Source organism: Chrysemys picta, chromosome 10, assembly GCF_011386835.1.
Source record: "Chrysemys picta bellii isolate R12L10 chromosome 10, ASM1138683v2, whole genome shotgun sequence".
Taxonomy (NCBI): domain Eukaryota; kingdom Metazoa; phylum Chordata; order Testudines; family Emydidae; genus Chrysemys; species Chrysemys picta.
This window is the reverse complement of record NC_088800.1, coordinates 62,921,911-62,944,233: the sequence shown is the minus strand read 5'-3', so window position 1 is coordinate 62,944,233 and position 22,323 is coordinate 62,921,911. Positions and strand designations below refer to the sequence as shown.

General features: G+C 42.9%; 1 protein-coding gene across 1 annotated transcript in view; it reads left to right on the top strand.

Annotated features, from left to right (window-relative positions):
• USP7 (ubiquitin specific peptidase 7) overlaps positions 1–4,330 on the top strand; it is a 102,814-nt gene extending 98,484 nt beyond the window's left edge. Inside the window, exon 31 of the mRNA XM_005295243.5 lies at positions 2,396–4,330. Within this exon, the coding sequence (XP_005295300.2) occupies positions 2,396–2,502 (107 nt within the window). The 3' untranslated portion in view covers positions 2,503–4,330. The remainder of the gene's footprint in view (positions 1–2,395) is intronic.
• The last annotated feature ends 17,993 nt before the right edge of the window (positions 4,331–22,323 follow it).

The following is a 22,323-nucleotide window of genomic DNA, read 5'->3' as shown; positions in this document are numbered from 1 at the left end:
ATGTATATGTACACTGTGTTGTGTTAGCATGGGAGAATACATATTTGCATTCTTAATGTATATATACCCGCACACACTTACAGAACCACTTATTATTCCCCCATGAGTCAAATAAAGCGTGTGCACCTAAGTGGCTGAGTGCTATTGAACACACACGTGCGCACACACACACAACACATTGTACAAAAGAAGAAAGATGCATGTAAGCTAAAAGCTTTGCTGTATTGCTCGTCTTACTCTAGTTCGTATAAATATTTGGTTTCTTCATTTTTATTGCAGTAACGTACATATGTAGTATTGCTGTCGAGTACAAAGCTCCATTCTTATAAACCTCTTAATTTTAAGACTCCCCCGAAGGTGGTTGAACTCAGATTCTTCTCATCCACTTGTTGTAAAGAGAGACCATAATAAGGGTTCGGTGAAGGTGGAATCAAACCGGAACAGAGTGTTAACTAGGGATGTTGTATAGATATACTTTAAGAGCTGAGTACTGTGCTGAAATGGAACCTAATCTGTACTTGTCTGTGTGCCGTGTTCACCATGTTCTTTACGTGACTAATGCTTAGTGCTCCATTCACCATGCTTGCACAGAGAGAAGCAGAGCCAATACACTCTTTGGGCTTTTTACCCAGGGAAAAGCAAGCAGTGTTTGTACCACAGCCTTCTCTTAGGGGTCCCACTAGGAAAGGGTAGCTTTGAATTTACAATTGAAGCTCCAGTGTAAACTGTGTTGAATCAATGAATGTGTTCCCTGGCCTTGCTACCCATTTTTATGGACCCTCTCTTCTCGCTCAATGAAGATGCTACTGCACAACGAGAGTGCTTCTCCTGTCAGCATAGTTAATCCACCTCCACAAGAGGTGGCAGCTGTGATGACGGGAGAGGCCCTCCCATCGACATTGCGCTGTCTACACTGGGGTTAGATCGGTGTACCTGTGTTACTCAAGGTTGTGGATTTTTAACACCCCTGAGTGATGTAGTTAAATCAATGTAAGTTTATAGTGTAGACCTGGCCTAAGATGTAGCCAATGTGTAGACTTTTACACACGCTGAACAGGTCAAATTAAACCTGTGTCCTAGACTTTAATTGGACCAGTTTTGCACATGTGTAGACAAGGCACAGCGATTAAGTAGGCTTTTAAAACATGTTAGCTAGCATTCTAACACCACACCTTTAAATCCTAGTCTAGACAAGACCTAAAAAAGAATACTAGTTTCCTGTCGTTAATCAGTGTTAAGTAGTGTTATGGTGTGCAATGGTATCTCTTTAAAAGGCATTGGTGACATCTGTGTTTATAATGCACTGTCCATTATGCCAAGATGAAAGAGAATTTACTTTTTCAATGGGGAAAATGTATCCGAAGTGCACGCACACAAACCACCTAGAAGAAAAAGGTCAAGTATTTCACACTTGAGTCATCACAGTTGGCTGATTTGAATCCAGTGTCAGGTCCTTGTTGCTGTTAGGGTTTTTAAGCTACTGTCTTCTTCATTTCACTCCAAAGAACATTTGAGGCATTGTGGACACCTTACAGAGAACTTTCTTCCATTTGAAAGAAATATATAGACAGTGTTCTTAAAGATATTATTACAGTGCATAATGAAAACTAACCGTTAGCAACACAAAATATTGAATTGGACAGTTGACAAAATTCTTGTATTTTTAATGCTTTTAAAATGTTTGTAAACTTCTTTGGATGACTAAAATCAGGGGTTCAGTTGCATAATTTCTTCAAAAATTCCAACTGAAGAGTTAATTGATGGTTAGTGTACTTTAATGCTATTAAGTCTAAGGACTTGTTTTCACTACCGCACTACATCGACAGGAGAGCATTTCCTTGCTTACATAGCATGGTATAGACACCGCTCTAAGTCGATGTAACTTGCGTTACTTGGCGGGTGGCTTTTTCATACCCCTGAGTGACATAAGTTAGCAGTAGTGTAGACAAGCCCCAAGTAAATCACATGGCAAGAATAACCTAAAATATGGTGGTAATAAAATACAGCCTCCGATACTTAGTATTCCTAGATGGTAGTTTCCTCTTCAAAACAGGCCCAACGTTTCTTTTATTCAGAGAGCTATGAAAGCTGATGCATTCAGACTCATGTCTTTGGGCATCAAGGAGTACAGCAATTTTTCACTTTTAGCATATTGTCTGTAAAATTGTGGTAGCAACAGCTAAGTAGTGTGTATGTATCCAGTAGATCCAAGGACACAGTTTAGGATATTAGTGGAAATGCAGTGGTTGCTATGAAAACGTTCTACAGACTTCTGGAGTGCTTCAGTACTGTAAGATTCAGGCCGTTCCATGTAAGGGCATGCAAACATTTTGTGCAAATGTAAGGTTGCTATTGTGTCTTAAAAGCTTATTTGGTTTTTTTTTCCTTTTTCTAGGCAACATGTCTCATCCAAGGCCATGGCTAGGGCTTGACCATTTCAATAAAGCCCCAAAGAGAAGTCGCTACACTTACCTTGAAAAAGCTATTAAAATCCATAACTGACTTACCCAACCAGTTTGTTCAAGGCAAGGGACAAATATCAGTGTGTGTGTGCACCTTTTTAACAACAGTAGAACTTTGGTACACGTGCACTATATCTGAAGTCTTCAGCAAGAGGATTTGCTGCTGATGTTAATTTTATTTTGTTGAGGCTGTTCAGTTTGGCTTCTCTGTATCTATTGACTGCCCTTTTTGAGCAAAATGAAGGTGTTTTTATAAAGCTTGGATGCCAATGAGAGTTATTTTATGGTAAACGTAATGCAAGGCAATTGTCAGCATAATGAGGGAAGAGTTTAGTAGAACAGTTGACATTGGCAAAATATTTGTCTGTAGTACGTTTATAGATGGCATAAGCTGTCTGGCTGCCCTTCCTGGTGTGGTATTCCCCATCACTGCAGCTAGTAAGTCTTATGTTTAGACTCACATCAGATTTATTTCCTTCAGTTATACTTTAAATGACATTTTTGTGCATTTGTAAATGCAAAAAACCTCACATCATCAATAAATAGCAATCTCTACTTCATTGTGTACATTGTTGGCACTTATTCGGGATTTTTGTCTCCTCCAGCTTCATAGGATCCTTTTTTAATAAACTAGTTCCTATGTTGTTCTGTCGCTACCTTGCATCCCATTTTGCCAAGTGGATGCTCTGGGTCCTAAAAGATATTTGGGTATTTTTATTAAATTTAAAAACATTGACAAATACCATTGAGGATTACTATGCTGCCTTTTGACAAATAGAATGACACTCAAAGTTGGCAAAAGCAGGGGAAAGGATTATAAATATAATTAATTTAGTTAACATGGGAAGAGATGGGGGGGAAAAAACACAAGAAATAGCCTTTCAGCACAGAGGGCATGCTCACTAGTGTTTAGTAAGCTTTTGACTTTGTAAAAAAACAAAAACAAAAAACAGAAAAAAAAAATAAAAAAAAACTGAAATTGTATATTTAATGAACATGTACAATTTAACACTTGGAGGTTAATTTTGTTGGGTGAGTCTGCAAGTGAATTTCACTGATGTTGATATTCATTGTGTGTAGTTTTATTTCAGTCCCCAGACTGCTTCCTTTTATTTTGGAGCTAATGCCAGCTGAGTGTCTAGTTTTGAGTGCAGTACAAATAGAATCAGCAATTCACACTTATAATTTTACATTCTTTTCCAGTACTTTATTTTGTTTCTGTAGCCGCAGTGTACAACAACTCTTCCTGTATATTGCCTTTTTTGCTGGAAAATGTTGTATGTTGAATAAAATTTTCTATAAAATTTTACTTCGATGAGTGATGACGTGGAGGTTGAAGAAGATTTCTACTCTCCTTGGAAGTACAGTTTTCATTTATATTAAGGTTTTACTGAGATGTATTTTTTTTTCCAGTATTGCCAATGTATATCCCTGGGTTTGGTTGGTTTTGGGGCTTGGGAGTGGTCTGGGAGGGATTGTTTTGTTTTGTGAATTTTTTTGATTCTGTTTCTTTTGTTGGTGTTTTGCCTCTAACTAGTCACATTCGAGCTTAGGAAATAAAAGGTTTTCCAGGAGGGAACCATGTACAAATAAGATGAATGAAAAAAATATTTTACTAGTTTGTTTGTAAAGCTGTAGTAGAGTCTTTGTAGTAGACTTGACTCTGCCTGCCTTGTACAAAACTTTTGTGGTCCAGATTCTCAAATCTAATATTATAAATGGTGTAAAGTAAAATCTGGAGTCTCTAAAGGTAAGCTCTCAATAGATTTATAGATTATTGCTGTAATGTGTTCCTTGTATTCATAATCAAAAACATTCTTAGAAGCTTACTTTCATTAGACCTGTCAATAAACATTTAATAGGGGTTATATACGTGATGGCCTTTATAATTTTTTCTGAGATTGATTATGGTTGTTGTCAAAAACAGCAGGAGTGTTTGTTTTTTAATTAAATCTATAGAGGGGTTCCCCTCTCTATTTCAGTTTTAAAATTAAATTAATTTCCTGCTTCTGGTTTTAAATATTCCTGTAGTGGGGGATTTGTTTTTGTAATTGTATGTTGTGTTGCTTTTAATTATGTTTATTTCCAATCAAGGTAAACCCAAGTTTATATTAGTTTTGTCCTCTGTTTTATCCATTTCAGGTGGATAAAAGTGGTTTAAGTAGCATGCCTTGAGTGAGTAAAGATTTCCTTTGATTCATGTTTGTGTTAACTGGTGAGGGTTGTGCTGCAATCCAGGGTAACTGGTGCTTACAGAGTGCTCAGATTGTACTCTAGATGTTCTTTAGTTGTGCCATCCAGAAGTAATGGGTGCGCTCTACATTTCTTGGATGTAAATGTTAGGATAGCCTAGTATAGAATCCACCTCGCTCTTGAAAATCATTGAGCCTTCAGAGTCACACAAAGTAGTAACATGGACCATGACCTGTTTTAGAAGATATCTCTAGTAATCATAACTGCATTTTATACTTAAGAAAAAAACATCCATTTCACTTTTGCATCAGTAAGCTCTTGGGTGCCTTTTAATTTCAGATCTGTAGTTTTACTTTCTTCACTGTCATGTGCTTATTGATAGCACTAGTGCACCAGTTTTGAAAGGACCCCACATATGTAAAGCATTTTGTTCCTTCCAACTTTTTCTGTCATTGAGGTTTTCTGAGAAGATTTGGAGCACAATTAACTTGCTCTTTGAGGAGGGAAAGGTTTAGAGACATTGTTGAAGGTGTGAATATTTGAAATACCTAACACTATGAAGAGAAGAGGAAGGTAGGGTATTATCTTAGATGCATTCTCCTTGTTTAATTCATTTTAAGAATTTACAATTACACAATGTAATCTTCAAAATAAGGATGATTTCAATTTTGAGTTTGTATTTTGGATCACAGATGAGTAATAGACACAGACTGCATTAAATTACAGTGGTAAAACAAGAAAAGTCAAGCACTGTTACGCAGGATCACGTTATTACAATGGGCAACCTAAATTCCTGCTATAAATATAGAAAAACATATTACTGATATTTATATAGTGCTTTTCATTCCAAAGGATCCCAAAGTGCTTTATCAACTCTATACATACAGCACCACTGACAGCGTCGCATCTGGGGTTGAGTGTGGCAAGCAGCGAGCACACTTAACAGTGGTGAGGAGGATTTTGGCCAGCCCCACCAGGCAAGCCCCCTACTGGTACAAATCAGGCAGGGTTTGTGTTGACACATGCATAGAAAACTACATGGAACTCAGTGTATTGTATCTACCTCAGCCCTTCACCCTTCTAAGTTGACGCTGCTGGGCTGTGAACCTGTAGTTTCAGAGAGTCTTTAAGTGTTTCAGACCTGAGGCTTAGACCAGTCAGTGTGTCCTGTGGGTTTCGTGCTGGCTGTGGATGTCAGTATGTAGATCTAAGCTGTGCTGTGTTTTTTGCTATCTAGTATCCTAATAGAAACCATATTCTGTAGGAACTGTACATATTGTAAATAAAATAACTAGGATAACACTGAACCTGTGTCTGTGTCCACTCATTTGCTTTTCTATTAGAAATTTAATGATTTTGAGTCAAAAGCTACTGAATTGCTCAGAAGTCATGACAACTTGATCTTGATTGTAGACTTGGATTTTTCAGAATGCACCACAATCCCTTGGAAAGTCTAAGCATTTCTTGAAGTGTTTTTCTATCAAAAATGGTCTTCATAATAAAAAAGGTAGTTGTGGCCAGAGGACAGACCATTCCTTTTCACACCAGCTTTTGAGGTTTTGAAATACATTTTTATTCCACATGGGAACAAAACCAAAACCTTGCAAACGTTCTCAAACATGGACTTGTCAGTGTTCATTTTCTGGGTCAAAACTAGCTCTTTGATTTGGAAGAAGGGGTGTTTGTCTATTCTGGAGGGTCAGAGCACTGGCCTGGCATGTAGGAGTCCCCGATACTTACTTTCCCTGATGCAAGGGATTTGAACTTTCATCTCCCACATCCCAGTGCCCTAACCATCAGGCTATAGAGTGAATCTCTTTCTCAAAAAAACTTCCCAATAAAAAGTTTGTCTAAACAGATAATTCTCCATGAAATGCTTCTGCTTTGCATCATCGTATTTCAGCCAAGTTTCACTTTGCTGCAAATGTTCCAACCAGCTCTGGAAAATGGCTGTTATGAGTCTAAAATCAGATGCGAGAAACTTCTTGTTTTTCCCCCAGTGTACATAGCCTCCTATTAGGAAAGAGAGTAACTTTGAAACTGAACTATAACCTTTTGAAAGCAAAAACTGTTTCTTGTTTCACAACAGGATTTTGTAAAGGAGACCAATTAAGAATCATATTTTAAATGTTTTAGTTAAACATACTGTAAAATCCTTTTCGTGAGACTTCAAAGATGGCCACAAAATGAATACAGAATGAGTGTCTCACTCTAAATGTGTATGACCTGCCAGGTGACTTACAAAGAATATATTGCACAAAGCTTGTGCAGTGTTGCTGAAAACAACTGGCATGTCCTAATTTCCCATTCATTTGACTGCTGGTTCCATAAGAGTACTTCCCTCAGCCCGCGCTGCTTCCTGCAGCTCCCATTGGCCTGGAGCGGCGAACTGCAGCCACTGGGAGCTGCGATTGGCCGAACCTGCGGACGCAGCAGGTAAACAAACCAGCTTTCCTTGAACAAGCAGTGGCCCTAGTTTGAGAACCACTGCTCTAGAAGACACATGGCTACTTGATAGAGAGTGTGATCTATGTAATTCTGAAGAACCCATGCAACAGAGACAAAGATTAAGCAGTGCCAGCTCAGTGAATACGTGTAAAAATGTTTTAAATGCCGTTTTCAATGTTTTATCTAAATTGAGGTTGTGAGCACTTGCCTATTTTCCATGCCTACACTTTTGCTCCGCAAAAAGGTAGAAAACATCACCACTGCCTTTGGATCTGAAATTTCTCGTGCTTTGTTCTCAGCCCAGAAGTAAAATGAGCTCACTGCTGCAAGTTTTTCAGTACACTTCAATTCCTGTTGAGGAGCTCACAAGGTCATATCCAATACGTGCCTTTTAATGTTACCTCGTCATGAAAGTATTTCTGTACAACCTATGACTTCAATTCAGGCATCTGGGCTTCTCTGCCACTTGCTCTGTCACAGGTAAATAAATTGGGCTGTTTAGAAGCACCCTCAGTCTAGCTTACCTCTTAAGCAAAGGATGGGTCTGTGTTTTTCTTCCGCAAAGCAAATTTTTCAGTTCAGGATTTAAGGTGATTTTCAGGCAAAATGATACCTTAGAAACAAGAGGAAGGGAAGAACAATCATCCATCCTGCAGTTCCATGGTGATATAAACACCACTATGGTGACTATTTCCCTCGGGGCCAAACTCTCTGTACACTGGATCTTCTGAGGCTGGATAGCTATACACCTCCCTCTCACTCATCTCTGCAGAGGAGTAGGTGCACTTCTTTCAATCAGACACATCCATTTCTAAAAATAGACTCTTGTTGGTATTTTATTTCCTAGGGGCAAAATTTGAAGGTCTGGGTACTGCCCTGTTCCACCTACATCATTCTTCCAATGGACGGGGAGATGGGAAAAACAGTCCCTAACCCATAAGAGTATTCTAACAATGACATAACATCTGGGCATTCCAAATTTAAATATGCTGCATTTTTAAAGGCTTTGTCTGCAATAGAAAATGCTGTACCTATATTCTATCAATATCACAAGCACTGGTGTAGACAGGGCTTAAGCATTTTTACCAGCTGCTCTGAGCATTCTTGCATGATGTGGTAAAAGCCCTGTCTGCATTAACAGTTATTCCATTGCTAGCACAAATGCAACTGCTGGAAATTGATCACTTTCTAGCAGAGATGCACCTAAAGAGGGTCATAAGATGTGGTTGGCTTAAGTCAAGATTTTTAGACTGGGTATCATTACCTAAAATACCTCTGCAGTTTCCTATTTCCTTCCCCCTAGTCACAGGAAGATGGACACAAGTCTTGGGTGTTATGAGAACTTCTACTGATGCTAGAAACTCACCTTATTCTTCCAAAGCAATTATGACTGAAAAGATGAGTGGCCCAGAAATTAAGGAGGAAGAAAAAGCAGTTAATTTTATTTCTCCTGCAACTCGCTTTTTTGTCTTCTATACAAGCTGATGCATATCTATTCACAAAAATTTGCTGTGCAGTCCTGTAGCAAGGAGGATTGCTTGTGCTTTCAAGGTGATCTTGGGAGCTTTCACTTCAACCCACGTTTTTTTCTCTGTAGATCTTCTTTTCCAGAGGATGAGCAGGGACCCTGAAAAATATATTCCATGCGCACATACTCATTCCATCTCTTCCCAGGACTCTTAGAAAATTTGGTACTCCACTCTTCTTCCCATAGCCACAAATTGGCTTTCTGAATCCCTTTTCCAATCCAGTCTAGATCTTTCTCTAGCAGCTGGGATAGAGTCTGAGCCACAGGCTCTAGTGGCTATGGGGCTATCTAATTAATTAGTAATTAAGCCCTCCTGGTATGTCTACACTGCAGCTGGAAGGGAGCTTCCCAGCCTGGGTAGAGAGTTGTTCTAGAGAGGCTCAAGCTAGCATGCTAAAAATAGCTGTGTGAATGTTGCACCACTGATGGAGAGAGCTCAGACCCAGGGGGCTGGGTGGACTTGAGCTTGGGTGACTAGCCTGAGCCTCTGCCAGTTTCACAACATCCACACAGGTATTTTAGCACGCTAGCACAAGCTGAGATAACATGTCTGTCTGCCCAGGCTGGGAGGCTTCTCCCAGCTGCAGTGTAAGCATACCCTTAATGTCCTGTAGCAACCTAGTCTCTTCCAGTCTCTAGTAAGGTGTAGGCAACATACTGCTGTGGACAGAAACTTCTCACCCACAACATCCCCAATCTCTAAGGTCTCAGAGCTCTTCAAGCACAGCTGAATTTCGGGTTGTCAGCTGGCACCTTCCATAGAGAAGTTTTTGCACTCAGCAGTTTGCAGGAAATTGGAATGGGAGAGTCCCTCCACCTATCAAATGTATTTGGATATAGCTCTCCTCAAATCAAAGCTTTGCTTCATGGTCCCCCTCAGGCCCTCTCCATCCCTGGTTGCGATTGCCGTCTTCAGCATGATTATTTCCATATTATAAGTTGGGAGAGAGAGAGAGCTGCTCTCACCTGTAAGAGGAACCATTTCAGATCTTCCACGAGGATTCAGTGCCTGGTGTTCAAGTCATCTATCACTTGGAAATTGCCCTACCACGCTTTTGCCCATCTCCTAAATCCTGTGCTTTGGCACAAGTTAGATGTGGTAAGAGTCCTTAAGTTCTATTTACATAGAACTGTCCCGGCATCCACCTAGTTAAATGAGCTTGTGTTCATTTGCATTCCCTGATGTCATGCTCAGCAGCTCAAGAAGTTCGAAGCAAACAATCTTGCTCTGAAGAACTTAAAATACCGGAATCAGTCAAAATACCTCCCATTAATTCTACAAATGAAAGCGGGGAGGAGAGAGAAGTTTATCATGAGACACTTCCCTGACATGGTAGAATATTGACTTGGATCATGACAGACGATATAGGATGAGGGTAAGAGGGGTGCATACCTAGCCTGAACTGCTCAGGGATCCTTTAGCTCTCAAATCACAATAATAATTTAGTTCTAATAAGAACAGACTTTTTTCAGTATTTGATTATAGTTTATCTGCATGAGCAGAGAGAAATCTTGGGTATGAAGATAGTTCACCCAGGCAGAGTGGTTATTTTGTTTCCAGGTGCTTTAACACTACCACTACCTTCGATGTTGATCATGCCAAAAAAAAATCTGTTCAAGCAGCTAAGGTCTATAGCACAAGGGGCTAACTAATCATGCCTTTTTGTCACATTTCCTCTCATTCCTTGAAGTCCTGAGGAAGGTCCATCGGATTCCTGCCTGCTCATATTGCCAGAGTGGTCCCATAAATCATAATTCAGGAACTTTAATAGAATGTCTCATGCTTTTGACTTAGCTAATCTGGTCTTGAAGATCCCCTTTCACCTTTAGATCTAGGATCTCTAAACTCAAAGGCCTTCACAATGACAGATGAACTAGAATCTCATGGCGCTTCCTCTGAAGTAATTTCTACTATGCTAAAAATGATAGAAACTTAGCTTTTCCTCTACCTTGCGGCAGAAGAATAGAGTTCTGTCTTAAACAGTGTAAGGTCTTGGGGATACAGGATTGTTTTACTCAGTTTGTACAGCACCTGATCTTAGTTTGGGTCCCTAGTACATATACTACTATAATATAAATAAGCCTTATATACCTACAAATTGGCACTGGTTTAACTGACAGTACATTTTTAAAGATTTTAGTTAAACTAGCGCAAGTTTGTATATAGACAATCTTCTTTTGGTGTAAAAATAGAGTATTTGGGGCTTTTTAAGTAGTAAGCTAAACAAATCAAACCTATAACAGTTCAAAAAAGAACTAGATAAATTCACGGAAGATAGGTCCCTCAATGGCTATTAGCCAGGATAGGCAGGGATGGTGTCGCTAGCCTCTGTTTGCCAGAAGCTGGGAATGAGCGATGGAATGGATCACTTGATGATTACTTGTTCTGTTCATTCTCTCGGGGGCACCTGGTATTGGTCACTGTCGGAAGACAGGATACTGGGCTAGATGGACCTTTGGTCTAATCCAGTATTGCTGTTCTTACGTGTATGCACAAACCTACACCCATTTTACTGAAACAGTTTTAAAACACACCATTAGTTAATCTGATGCAACTTGTACAATAGATCAGCTCTAAGTCATCAAAAAAAATTACAAGCTGTCAGGAACTTCAGTGATGGAACTTCCCTATATTACTTGTAGCATGTTCCCCAAAGCAGTAGAATTAAACCTCCATGCACTGTTATTTTCTCAAGATTGCACCTTCAATTATAACAGTCTAGCCAGCTGAAAGACTAAGAGCACTGTGCAGATGTGAGTGTGAATGTACATTTATTAATTAGATGAAATATATCCTATAGGGAAACATGTCCTCAATAAAATCTGTGCTAACCTATTAGTCTTTGGTTGGCTTCCACAGGTACTACTGAAGGCACAGCTTGTTTGGGGACAGTGCCATAGAGGGTATGGAGGACATAATTAGTGTATTTCTCAAAGATTGTCCACAGCGGCCATAGCACTGGCTGGGCATGCTTTATCATTGTTTGTAAAAATCAAAATAAATAATTTGGCCCAAGGGATCTTCATTTACTAGTGACTGGGCATGAGAAGAACAGAACTCTGCTCAATTTTCAGGTTGAGCTTGCCGGGTTGCTGGTTAGAGATAAATATCTTCTTAGCTGTCAATGGCACAGCCTTCACATGGTGTAACTGACAGACAAAATAGGGAGTCCTTAGGAAGCCACTTTTTTAAAGTCTCTTCAGAATTGGAATTTACTTTGTTACCCACCTGAAATTTCTGGGTCTGGAGTAGTTTAGAAGAGAGAAGAAATCATAGCACCATTGTTTGAATCTTTCGCCCTTTTCTTCCTCAAAATAATAGTGATTAGATAAATACTCAAGCTTATGCTGCAAGTGTAATCTCCATTCCATTTAAACTGGGGTATTTTCGTGACAATTGATGGTCTTATTTTAAAGTATTGGTAATAATGGGCAAACTTCAGAAATGAGAGGCTCTAATACTGTCAGTGCTGTCTGAGCAATGAATTTCGGCTAGATGAAATGGAAGAATTTAAGGGAATATTTTTGAAATTCCTTTTGCTAATTGCCTAGCTTGGCGAGCATTGTAGTGTGCAACTGCCCCACCAGCCACGCTGGCCAGATGTGGTCCTTCCTGGATTAGACGGGGTATTGGACCTCCTGAGCCTGTGGGGAGAAGAGACTGTGCAGGTACAGCTACAGATTAGTCATTGAAGTGTGGACAACTACAAAGACTTCACAGGGGATACAGGTGAAGGGGTGCGACAGGGATGAGCAGCAGTGCCCAATGAAAGTGACGGAACTGTGGCAGGCATACCACAAGGCCAGGGAGTTCAACAGTTGATCTGATGCTAAGCTGCAGACCTGCCACTTTTACACAAAACTGAATGCCATACCTGGTGGAGTCACCAGCAGCATCCCACAGACCGCCATGGATGCCTTGACTAGTGACTGGGACCCTAAGACAGAGACCCTTGCTATGAACAATGAGGAGGAAGGCCATGCGGTGGAGGGGTCCTGCTGTGCTGTGAACCACAGTCTAGCCAATCCTGCCAGCTGAGTACAGACAAGCCTGATCCAGGAGAAGGAACCTCGGATAAGTTTGTGCATGCGCCCACCCATAAATGTGAAGATGGCTCCCGGACCAACCCCAAGTTAGCAGGACAGGTATCTGCTTTTCATTGTTTTACTCAGACAAGAAGAGGTAGAGGTACAACTAACTTAGAGATAGGTATCTGCTTTTCTTTCCCCTATAGAGTTAGCAGAGAGCCATGTGAAGCAATTTGCTTATGTGCTCAGGGATATCCCTTGTATCCTCTTGAAAGATCTCAATGAAACTTTCATGGAAGTACTCTGCAATCCTCTTCCTAAGGTTTCTACAGCTGGCTGCCCTAATTCCTGCATCTGCAGTAGGACACTTTCCCACCCCACTCGCCTATGACTTTGGCAGACACCACTGCAGTAAATGGCACAGTGGCTCCTGAGCCGGGGCAGCAGCAGCAGTGCTCTCTGTGCCTTTGTTACCCTCAGAAGTGAGATATCAGCTAAAATCACCAGGGCCTTTGGAAAATAGTGCCAGTATTCAGTGCCCTTGCCCTGTACTCATGCCCATGGAATTAGGGGTCAGCTGGACACTGGTGGTGTGCACAGGCTGAAGAAGCTGAAGTGTCAATAAGCATGTCTTACTTAAAACTCTTATGGGAATAAGGGAAGGGAGTATTGAAATTTATCTTTTGCTTTCCACTATAAATTCAATGATACATCTGTCTGTTTTTTATCTACAGCTGCCATTGTGGCCGTGAGGGGTGCCAGCTTCACATCTAGGGAACACCTAGCCTCAGGAGGTGGAAGAGAAAGAAGTGGATTAGGGAGGACATGCTCAATGAGATCCTGCAAGCCAGTGCTGCAGCGGACCTTGAATGGAGGGGCTGGAAGGTGAATATAGCAGACCAGCTGGAGAAGGGAAGAGTGAATAGGAGAGAGATCCAGGTTTCCCAGCAGATAAAAGATTGGGAGATGCGCCAGGACATAATGGGGCTTCCCAGGCTCCAAACATAAATGCTACAGGCTCTCGTTGACCTACAGGTCCAGCAGTCACATGTGTGCCTCCCTTTGCCGTTAATGGAGAACCACAGTTCTGCAGTCCCCTGCACCCCTCCCTCCCAACATTCCACATGAGCTGTGATAGCCATGCATAGTGTGTGTGTGACTGAAATGGACACACTTTTCTAGCATTCTGAGTTTATATTCTGTTTTGTTTTTCACTATTTTATTTTTACTGCACATTCTTTGCACTTTTTTGTTACACGACAATTTTTTTTAAATAAATTCATCTTTATTACTTCATGACACAGACATGAATGAATGCTGAGCACTATCTAAAGTGCACGGGAATTGAACAAGACCACCGAACTCGTAGATTGAGTGCAAAACATGGAACTATAAATGTACGGTAAGCACTGCATAATTCACAGGTTCATTGAAAGACACTGGGATAGTCACAAATGTACACCAAGCGCAGCACACAACTTCAGGGCCAGGTACCATGCTGTTTAGCACAGCGCTTTACCATGACTGCCTGTTAAAGTGCTCTTTTGAGGCCTCCCTCTGCTGCATAGCTTCACGTTGAGCTCTTCTAGTGGCTGTGGTGTCTGGCTGTTCAAAGTCAGCAGACAGCCGCTCCCTCTTCGCACTACACCCCAGCAGCAACTTTTCCCCCTTTGCCTCTGAAATATTATGCAGGCCCCAACAAGGAGCTATAACCACTGGGATATTTTTCTCCCTGAGATCTGATCTCGTGAGTAAATGCCACCACCATCCCTTCAATGTACCAAAAGCACATTCAACTGTCATTCTGTACCTTCAGAGCTAGTAGCTGAATTTTTTCTTGGCGCTGTAAAGCTGGCCAGTGTATGAGCCAGGGCAGCAAGAGGTAGGCTGGTCCTCCTAGCATTGCTAGTGGCATTTCAATGCCACCAATGGCAATCTGCCACTTGCGGGGGAATGTCTCAGCTTGAACCTTCCTGAACAGGCCTGTGTTAAAAGATCTGAGCATCATGCACCTCTGACCAGTGCTTGCATCAGCATCGAAATGTAGCCCTTTCTGTGGATGTAATCTGTGGCAAAGTGGGCTGGGGTGCACGCTATCGCCTCACTGCAGTTTGGGGACTCCATAGCTGCAAATCCATCCACGATGTCCTGCGTGTTGCCTAGAGTCACAGTTCTGTGTAGCTGGGTACGATTAATTGCTCTACCACTTGCATGACAACAGCCCCCACGGGATTTTCCAAATGCAAAATGATTCCCCACTGAACAATAACAATTCAGCATTGCAAGCTTCCACAGTGCAATTGCCACTCGCTTCTGAGCTGTCAATGCAGCTCTCATTCTGGTGTCCATGTGCTGAAGGGCTGGACTGAGCACACAGATCCAGAAATGTTGCTTTTCACATCGAAGTTGCGCAACCGCTGATCGTCGTCCCAAACCTGCTTTATGATGCAATCCCACCAGTCAGGGCTTGCTTCTCAGGCCCAAAGGTAGCACTCCACCGCCTGGAGCTGCTCCATGAATGCCCCCAACAGCTTTGAATTGGTTTTCACTGTGTCCCTTAGCAGTCTGTCCTGAAAGAAATGATGTGCCCAGTGTTGTGGTACTTCCTGAGGCTATGCAAATACCAGAGGATTGCTCATCCTCTGCGACTTTCATGACAATAGTGCAGAGCTGCGTGGATTCCATGCTTCGGTCAGAGATGGCGGACACTGACAAGTGTTGTGTGGTAGGGGAGGGTTTAAATGGGCAAAAATTATGGGCTACGGGTGGGGTTATAGGGTGGAGAAAGTTACATGATGGGAAATTGACCCCTACCTCCCAGAGTTCCCAACATGACTCATTTCTACTCCATACACATTGCAAAAATCCTCCAAAAGAGATTGCCCCAGAGAGTGGTGCATGGCATGCTGGGATACCTACCCATGGTGTGCTGCACTTTGCATTGACACAAGTACTCCTGGTGCGTATGCAAATTGCTGATGCCAGCAACCAAATGTGCACATGTACCAGTGATATAATAGCTGTGGTGGCATTATGCCAGCGTAACTTGTATCAATTTAGTGTACACATAGCCCCAGTTTTGCTACTGTTATGATCTTGTGTTATGATCTTGGATAAGCCCCTCACTAGTTCTCTGCCTGTTTTCTTCCTCATACAACAGATGTGAAGCGAGGCTAACAACGTTTGTAACCAAGATCCTTGGCTGCAAGATGCTATAAGGGCCAAATATTATGTATCATCGTTTTTACTTTATCCTTTGGCAAAATGGAGACATGAGAGTCCTTTACATCAGAGACTTGTTGTGAGGCTTGTGTAATGCAGCTATACAGAGCAACTTGACATCTTCTGGTCGATAGTAGCTTTGAAAGTACAAGCCGTTAGTATAGGGCTGCCTAGGTGTTTCGGAGGGCCCACAGGTATCACAACTTCAGTACCTCATAGAGTTGGTCTGGAAATGAAAAGATCCTTTGGGGCCACCTGGAAAATCATAGATTTGAAATGATCTAGGCTGGAGCAGAAGAGATCTATGCGTAGCACTACAAGATACGTATGCTGGGTCCACTGCAGTCCCCAGAGTAGATACTTCTGCCTCCAAATTCTATGGGATTGAGCAGCTGCAGAAGGATGGGTTGCACCGGCAGAACTGTGCTGGGGATAAAGTTATGAGAGAACAGTGTCTGCGGGCTGCAGTGGGTTATGTAGGGGCCCACTCGTGTGGAAAGCCACTGTGAGCTATGGGAAAGTCTCTCTCTTGGAAAGTCCTTCCTAATCTTACTAGACATGAATTATTCTAACTTTGACTCATGATCTGTGACTGCAGCCATGGAATAAAAGATCTGTCTATTGTCCAAAGTCCTATGTGTCACAACCTTATTACATTCCTCTGGGAACTACACCACTTCCTAAAGGTGCATCTTTGTTCCTTTCCTCTCCCCAGTATCCTTATCCACTCTCCAGCTTCCAGCCGGAGACTCCTCCTTATGTCACACATTGTTAACATTTTAGGGTGTTTAGCCAGGTTCTTCATCCAAACGGATGTGCATTGTGAAGGCAGGTAATGTTGACTTACGTATGAGATGTTCATTTCTTCCCCAGTCCCTGTAACATAGATCACTGACTGTTTTAAGTTTTAAAAGTTGCCAGGAGAAAGCTGCTTTATTTTATTTATTTTTTTAATTTCTGCAGAAAGGAGATGTGGATACTTGCCACTAGATGTCAGTAAAATGCTGAGAGCCACTTGTTGCATTGTCAACCTCCTATTTTAGGCAGGAAAATATTGTGGTAGATTTGATCAACATCTTAACAGTGACCTTTAAAACACACAGACAGCAAGGAAATATTGCCATGATGTTGGCTGTCTCTCCTTACCTGGTTGGCATCTTTCCGGTAGGAAGCAGTTATCATGGGTTCTGCCCAGTGGACATGTCTGGAAGAACTCATTTAACATTTTAGGACAATAACAGATCCAGGACCCTTCTGCATTTGCCAGTCATTCATCAGGTGTATTTACTCCCTGAGGAACCCTTCCTTAAACTTGGATGTGAAAGTTAAAGGTAGTAGTACCCTGGGACCCAACAGAGAGACTATGCTAGAACTTGGGAAAAGAACATCAAATAATGGACTGTTTCTGGGGTTACAGAGCTATTGGAGGGACACAAAAAGAGACTGCCATCCTTCGACTGTAGGTGCTCACATGGCCCCCATCACCACATAGTAATACAAGGGGTACAATGTCAATCACATGATGATGCTGTCTCTTGACCCTTATGGGCCCGCCCACCTGTCACCATAAGACTCACCCCTCTGGGGTATTACTTCCAGGGCAGAGATGGACACATGATTGGATGCAAGTGGTGTCATGTGACCCCTCTAAGAACACCCCTCACTGATCTCTACCAATAGGAGTGGGCTTCAGCCCCAAGAGTGGATCTCAAGAGCGGATTCAGCCAAACAGGAAGTTCCAGGGCGGGGTGACCCATCTGAGAACAACTCCAATTGGTAGAGGGTGGTGGGAGGAAGTTTCAGCCCCATAGGACCACCCCAGGAGGGGATTTGACCAAACAGGGCAAGTGCCAGCGTGACACACACACACACACACACACCGAAGTTCTCATGGTGGTGGTGAATGAGTCCATGTTTCCATGATTTCTGAAAAACATGTTCTTGAAATGAGATGGACTCTTAGGACTTCCGGGGCAGTGCTGCTGGCTGGCCAGCTGTCGAGCTCCAGAGATCGTAGGGTTCCGGCCTAGACCCTTGTGCTACACCTTTTCTGATTGGTACATGTTTCCCTTCTGGGATGGCCTAAGGGGGTGAAACCTTTGCTGATTGGTAAAGGGCTGTGAGGGGAGTTCTTAGAGGGGTCACACGCCCCTCTCATGGGCAGGTCATTCCTCCCTGGCACTTGCCCTGTTTGGTCAAATCCCCTCTTGGGGCAGTCCTATGGGGCTGAAACCGGCTCTAACTGATAGAGGGTGATAGGAGGAGTTCTCAGAGGAGTCTCATACCACCCCTGGCTTCCAGTCATGTGTCTATCTTGGCCCTGGAACTAAACCCAGGGGGTGGGGTCTTATGATGACAGGTGGAGGGGACCTTAGGGTTCAAGGGACAGGGTCGTCATGTCATTAATGTTATACCCCTTGTCCTACTCACAGTACCTGAGCACCTCACAATCTTTAATGTAGTTATCTTTACAACACCCTTATTGTGCCCATTTTACAGATGGGGAACTAAGGCCCAGAGGTCTAAACCCTCAAAGGTATTTATGTGCCTAACTCCCATTGAAATGGATGGAAATAGGTGCCTAATTACCTTTGAGGTTCTGGGCCAGCAATACTAGGTGACTAGCCCAAGATCACACAGAAAGTCTGTGGCAGAGCGGGGAATTGAACACATGACTCCTGAGCCCCGGCTTGCTACTGGATCATCATCCCTGTCGGCTGAAGGACAGGATGAGGACACCTCAGATGGCTTTGATGCTGATCTGGGGACCAAGAACCTGGAACTGACCTTGGCTTTCCCACATGCCTATCTAAAGCCTTACCAGAGCAAGTGAGAAACCGTATATGTAATGAGAAACTAAACACCTGTATGATGGGGTGTTCAGACTGGCAGGTGGACTGGCAGGGAAATAGTTAACTAACTCCCTTTCCCTTAGAAGAACCACAGCTGTCTGTGTTCACTGTAGACAAATTCAGGGGAGAGTAGAAATAGCTGTAGGGGATCAAAGGTCTGGCTGCCTTCCCTATACTCTGGCTGATCAATCAGATGCAGGGGGACAGGGGAAAGAAAAGGAACAGTGTGATGAGAAGGCAAACACTACAGGACTCTGTGGGCCTGAAAATGGGGCAGCTGGTAGGAGCAATTGCTGTTACTTTGTTTCATTTCTTGGAATTCGCAGAGGTGAGCCATGTATTTCCGTTTAAGAACTAGTAGGAAGCCAGGAGGTGGTGCATGTAAGCCATGTGCTGCTTTGAAAGGATTAACCTTCGGAAGTGTTGCTGGAATGAATAACCCTGACAGTGTAGGTTTGGCTGAGGTTTGCTACACATTTCTTTGGGAGGTTCTTTGTTTCTCAAAGGGCTGGGGCTTTATTAGCCCACCTCTTGAGCTGGTTGGTGATAAAACCTGCCCTTCCCAGTCTGGGGAGCACTGACACAGGGCATCAATTGATCTTTGCCCTTCCCATATAGACCCCTTACTGCCACATCCCCTTGCTATGTTTTCTCATATCAGGCTAAAGAGCCCCTGGTGGCTTGAAATCATTGCAACCTTCCATTTTAGCTTATGGGGTGGAAAGAGCACAAGTTGTAGGGGACGTTTTCATGGCCTTGCCTGCAAGCCTGTTGGGCAAATGTTTTCAGCACATTCCGATGTAAAATCATTAGTAGTCAGATGTGGGGGAAAGTGCTTGAGTAAGGAGTTGGCACTTACAGTTAAAAACACATTTAGAAACAATTTAAAAATTACAGAAAAATTACATTCAGAATTACACCTTCCTATAATTCTCTGAGAGTGTTCATGAAAGCTAGCTAGCTGAGGGGGGGAGCAGCTGGTGGTTCTCGAGTGTTTATGTATGGTAGTGGGAGCTTCAACAGGGAATGAAAATCAGGTTGGAATATTTTTAATAAACCTGCTGCCTATTAATTTCATTTAGTGACCTCTAGCCTTTGTGTTTAGGGGTCGAAACAAAAGAACTGGGGGTCACCAAATGAAATTAATAGGCAGCAGGTTTAAAACAAACAAAAGGAAGTATTTCTTCAAACAATACACAGTCAACCCGTGGAACTCTTTGCCAGAGGATGTTGTAAAGGCCAAGTCTATAACAGGGTTCAAAAAAGAACTAGATAAGTTCATGGAGGATAGCTCCATTAATGGCTATTAGCCAGGATGGGCAGGGATGATGTCCCTAGCCTCTGTTTGCCAGAAGCTGGGAATGGGCAAAAGGGGATGGGTCACCTGATGATTACCTGTTCTCTTCATTCCCTCTGGGGCCCTGGCATTGGCCACTGTCGGAAGACAGGATACTGGGCTAGATGGACCTTTGGTCTGACTCAGTATGGCCGTTCTTATGTTCCCCAAGTATTTCTGAGGCAGAGAGATGTGCAGAAGAGTAGAAGGAGGAAAGTTACTCTGTGTCAGGTCCTTCAGGGAGCTAGTTCCTCTCTCTGCCCCCAGTCTGTAATAACACCCAGCTCTTACATAACACTTTTTCATCAGTAGATCTCAAAGTGCTTTACAAAGGAGGTCAATGTTACTATCCCCATTTTACAGATGGGTAAACTGAGGCACAGATAGGGGACGTGTCTTGCCTGAGCTCACACAGCAGATCAATGGCAGAGCCAAGACTAGACCCCAGCTCTCCTGAGTCCCAGTCCAGTGCACTACCCACACTGCCTCTCTAGCACATAGCTCTCAGCCTGGAGTCTGATTCTATACCAGAAGTGAACTGTAGGCAGGTACTTAATTCAAAAGGAACTTTAAATGGTTGAGAGACCTTCTAGCTCTTCCCAAATCAGGGTATCTGCTAGAACTGAGCCAGAATCAAAACCATGAAGTTCTTGTTCTGAACTAAGCTTCTTGGCCCATCTACATTCCTAATACCTGCCCACTCATGGATAGATTAACTCACCATTGCCAGTTTCCCAATTAGTAACATGTGGCTAATTCTGCCTGCCTGCCTGCCTCCAAGAGATGTTGACATTTACTTACACGTTCAATTTGCTGAACAAATGCTAAGTGCTCATTATGACTTCACTGGGCACCCACTATCTGCCTGCAGGCAACTGAATGGGCAGCTCTGCTAGCCTGGGAGGAATCGAATGCAGCAAGATGCCTGTGCTACATTAAACCTGTAGACATCACTCGGAGGTGCCTGCCTGCTCAATGTCACAGCACTATTTTTTTGGCTCTGGCAGGCAAACTGTTGAGGGGGTCCCTTGGCTGGTGTTCTGTTAACTTTAATCTAGTGACATTTTATGCAGTTTACTGGACTGGAACTTGACATGTGGATTCTATTCCTGGCTTTAGGACTAGCTGCCTGTGTGACCTTGGAGAAGTCACTTAGTCTCTTTCTGCCTCAGTTTCCCCTCTGTGCAATGGGGATAATCCTTCCCTTGTGTCTCTTGTCTGTTTAGCAAAGAGGGGTTTTGAGGGGAGGACTGTTCTAGTGTGTTTATACAGCACCTTGCACAATGCAGCTCTGATTGCTGTTGAGGCCTCTGGCCACCACTGTAATTCTAATAATTATTAGAGTTTGTACATTTCTGCTAAAGCAAATCTGGGAAGTTTACAGATCTGCAGGATTTAAGAACAACCAAAACATTTATGAAATCATATTAGCCTTGTTTATGCAATCGGGTGTAATATACTGCTTGGGCACTTAGCAAAAGATACAGCTTACATTGTTTTAGCTACTCAGTCAAACCGACTGAACTAGCTAAGTGGGATGTGCTGAAACACATGCTGAGTAGCTAAAGGGATTCTTTCAGAGCAGCCAGCCCAGACTGCATGCAAGAAGGAGACTCCTAAGAGACTGTAGCTGACAGAGTTTGACCCCCTCTGTTGTGGAGAAGACAAGCAAAGGGCCATTGGAGGTGCCCATTCTCCACATGTCTACCAATTGTAATGATTCTGTAGTTGTCATGGGGTGGACTGGCACTTTTAGGAGGAAACTGGTCCAGCCCACCTGTTCCTCATTAACACCCTCCCAATGGGGCATGATAGAGGACAGCCGATCACTATGAAGAGAGGGCAAATGGGGAGAGGAAGCTGTCGCAGAGGCTGCAGAGTGCAAGAGGTTCCTGCAGGAGATCCTTGGCCAGAGGGAGGGGTTGGGGCCTGTGAGTATGTGGAAAAACTGCAGGTAGAGATGCCTAGGAGTTTCTGCAGAGTGAAAGAGCAGGAGATGACTCCAGGTACGCAGGCCTGAGAGTGGCTGCTCAGAAGAGAGACAGGAGTGTTTAAAGGCTCTCAAAAAGCTTATGCTCTAATAAATTTGTTAGTCTCTAAGGTGCCACAAGTACTCCTGTTCTTTTTGCGGATACAGACTAACACCACTGCTACTCTAAAGGAGCTCAGGTATCCTGAGGGCAGAGACTGAGCAGAGCCTGGGAAGCACTGAAAAGCTATGCTCACCTTGGGAACTTGAAGACAGAGGGAGGA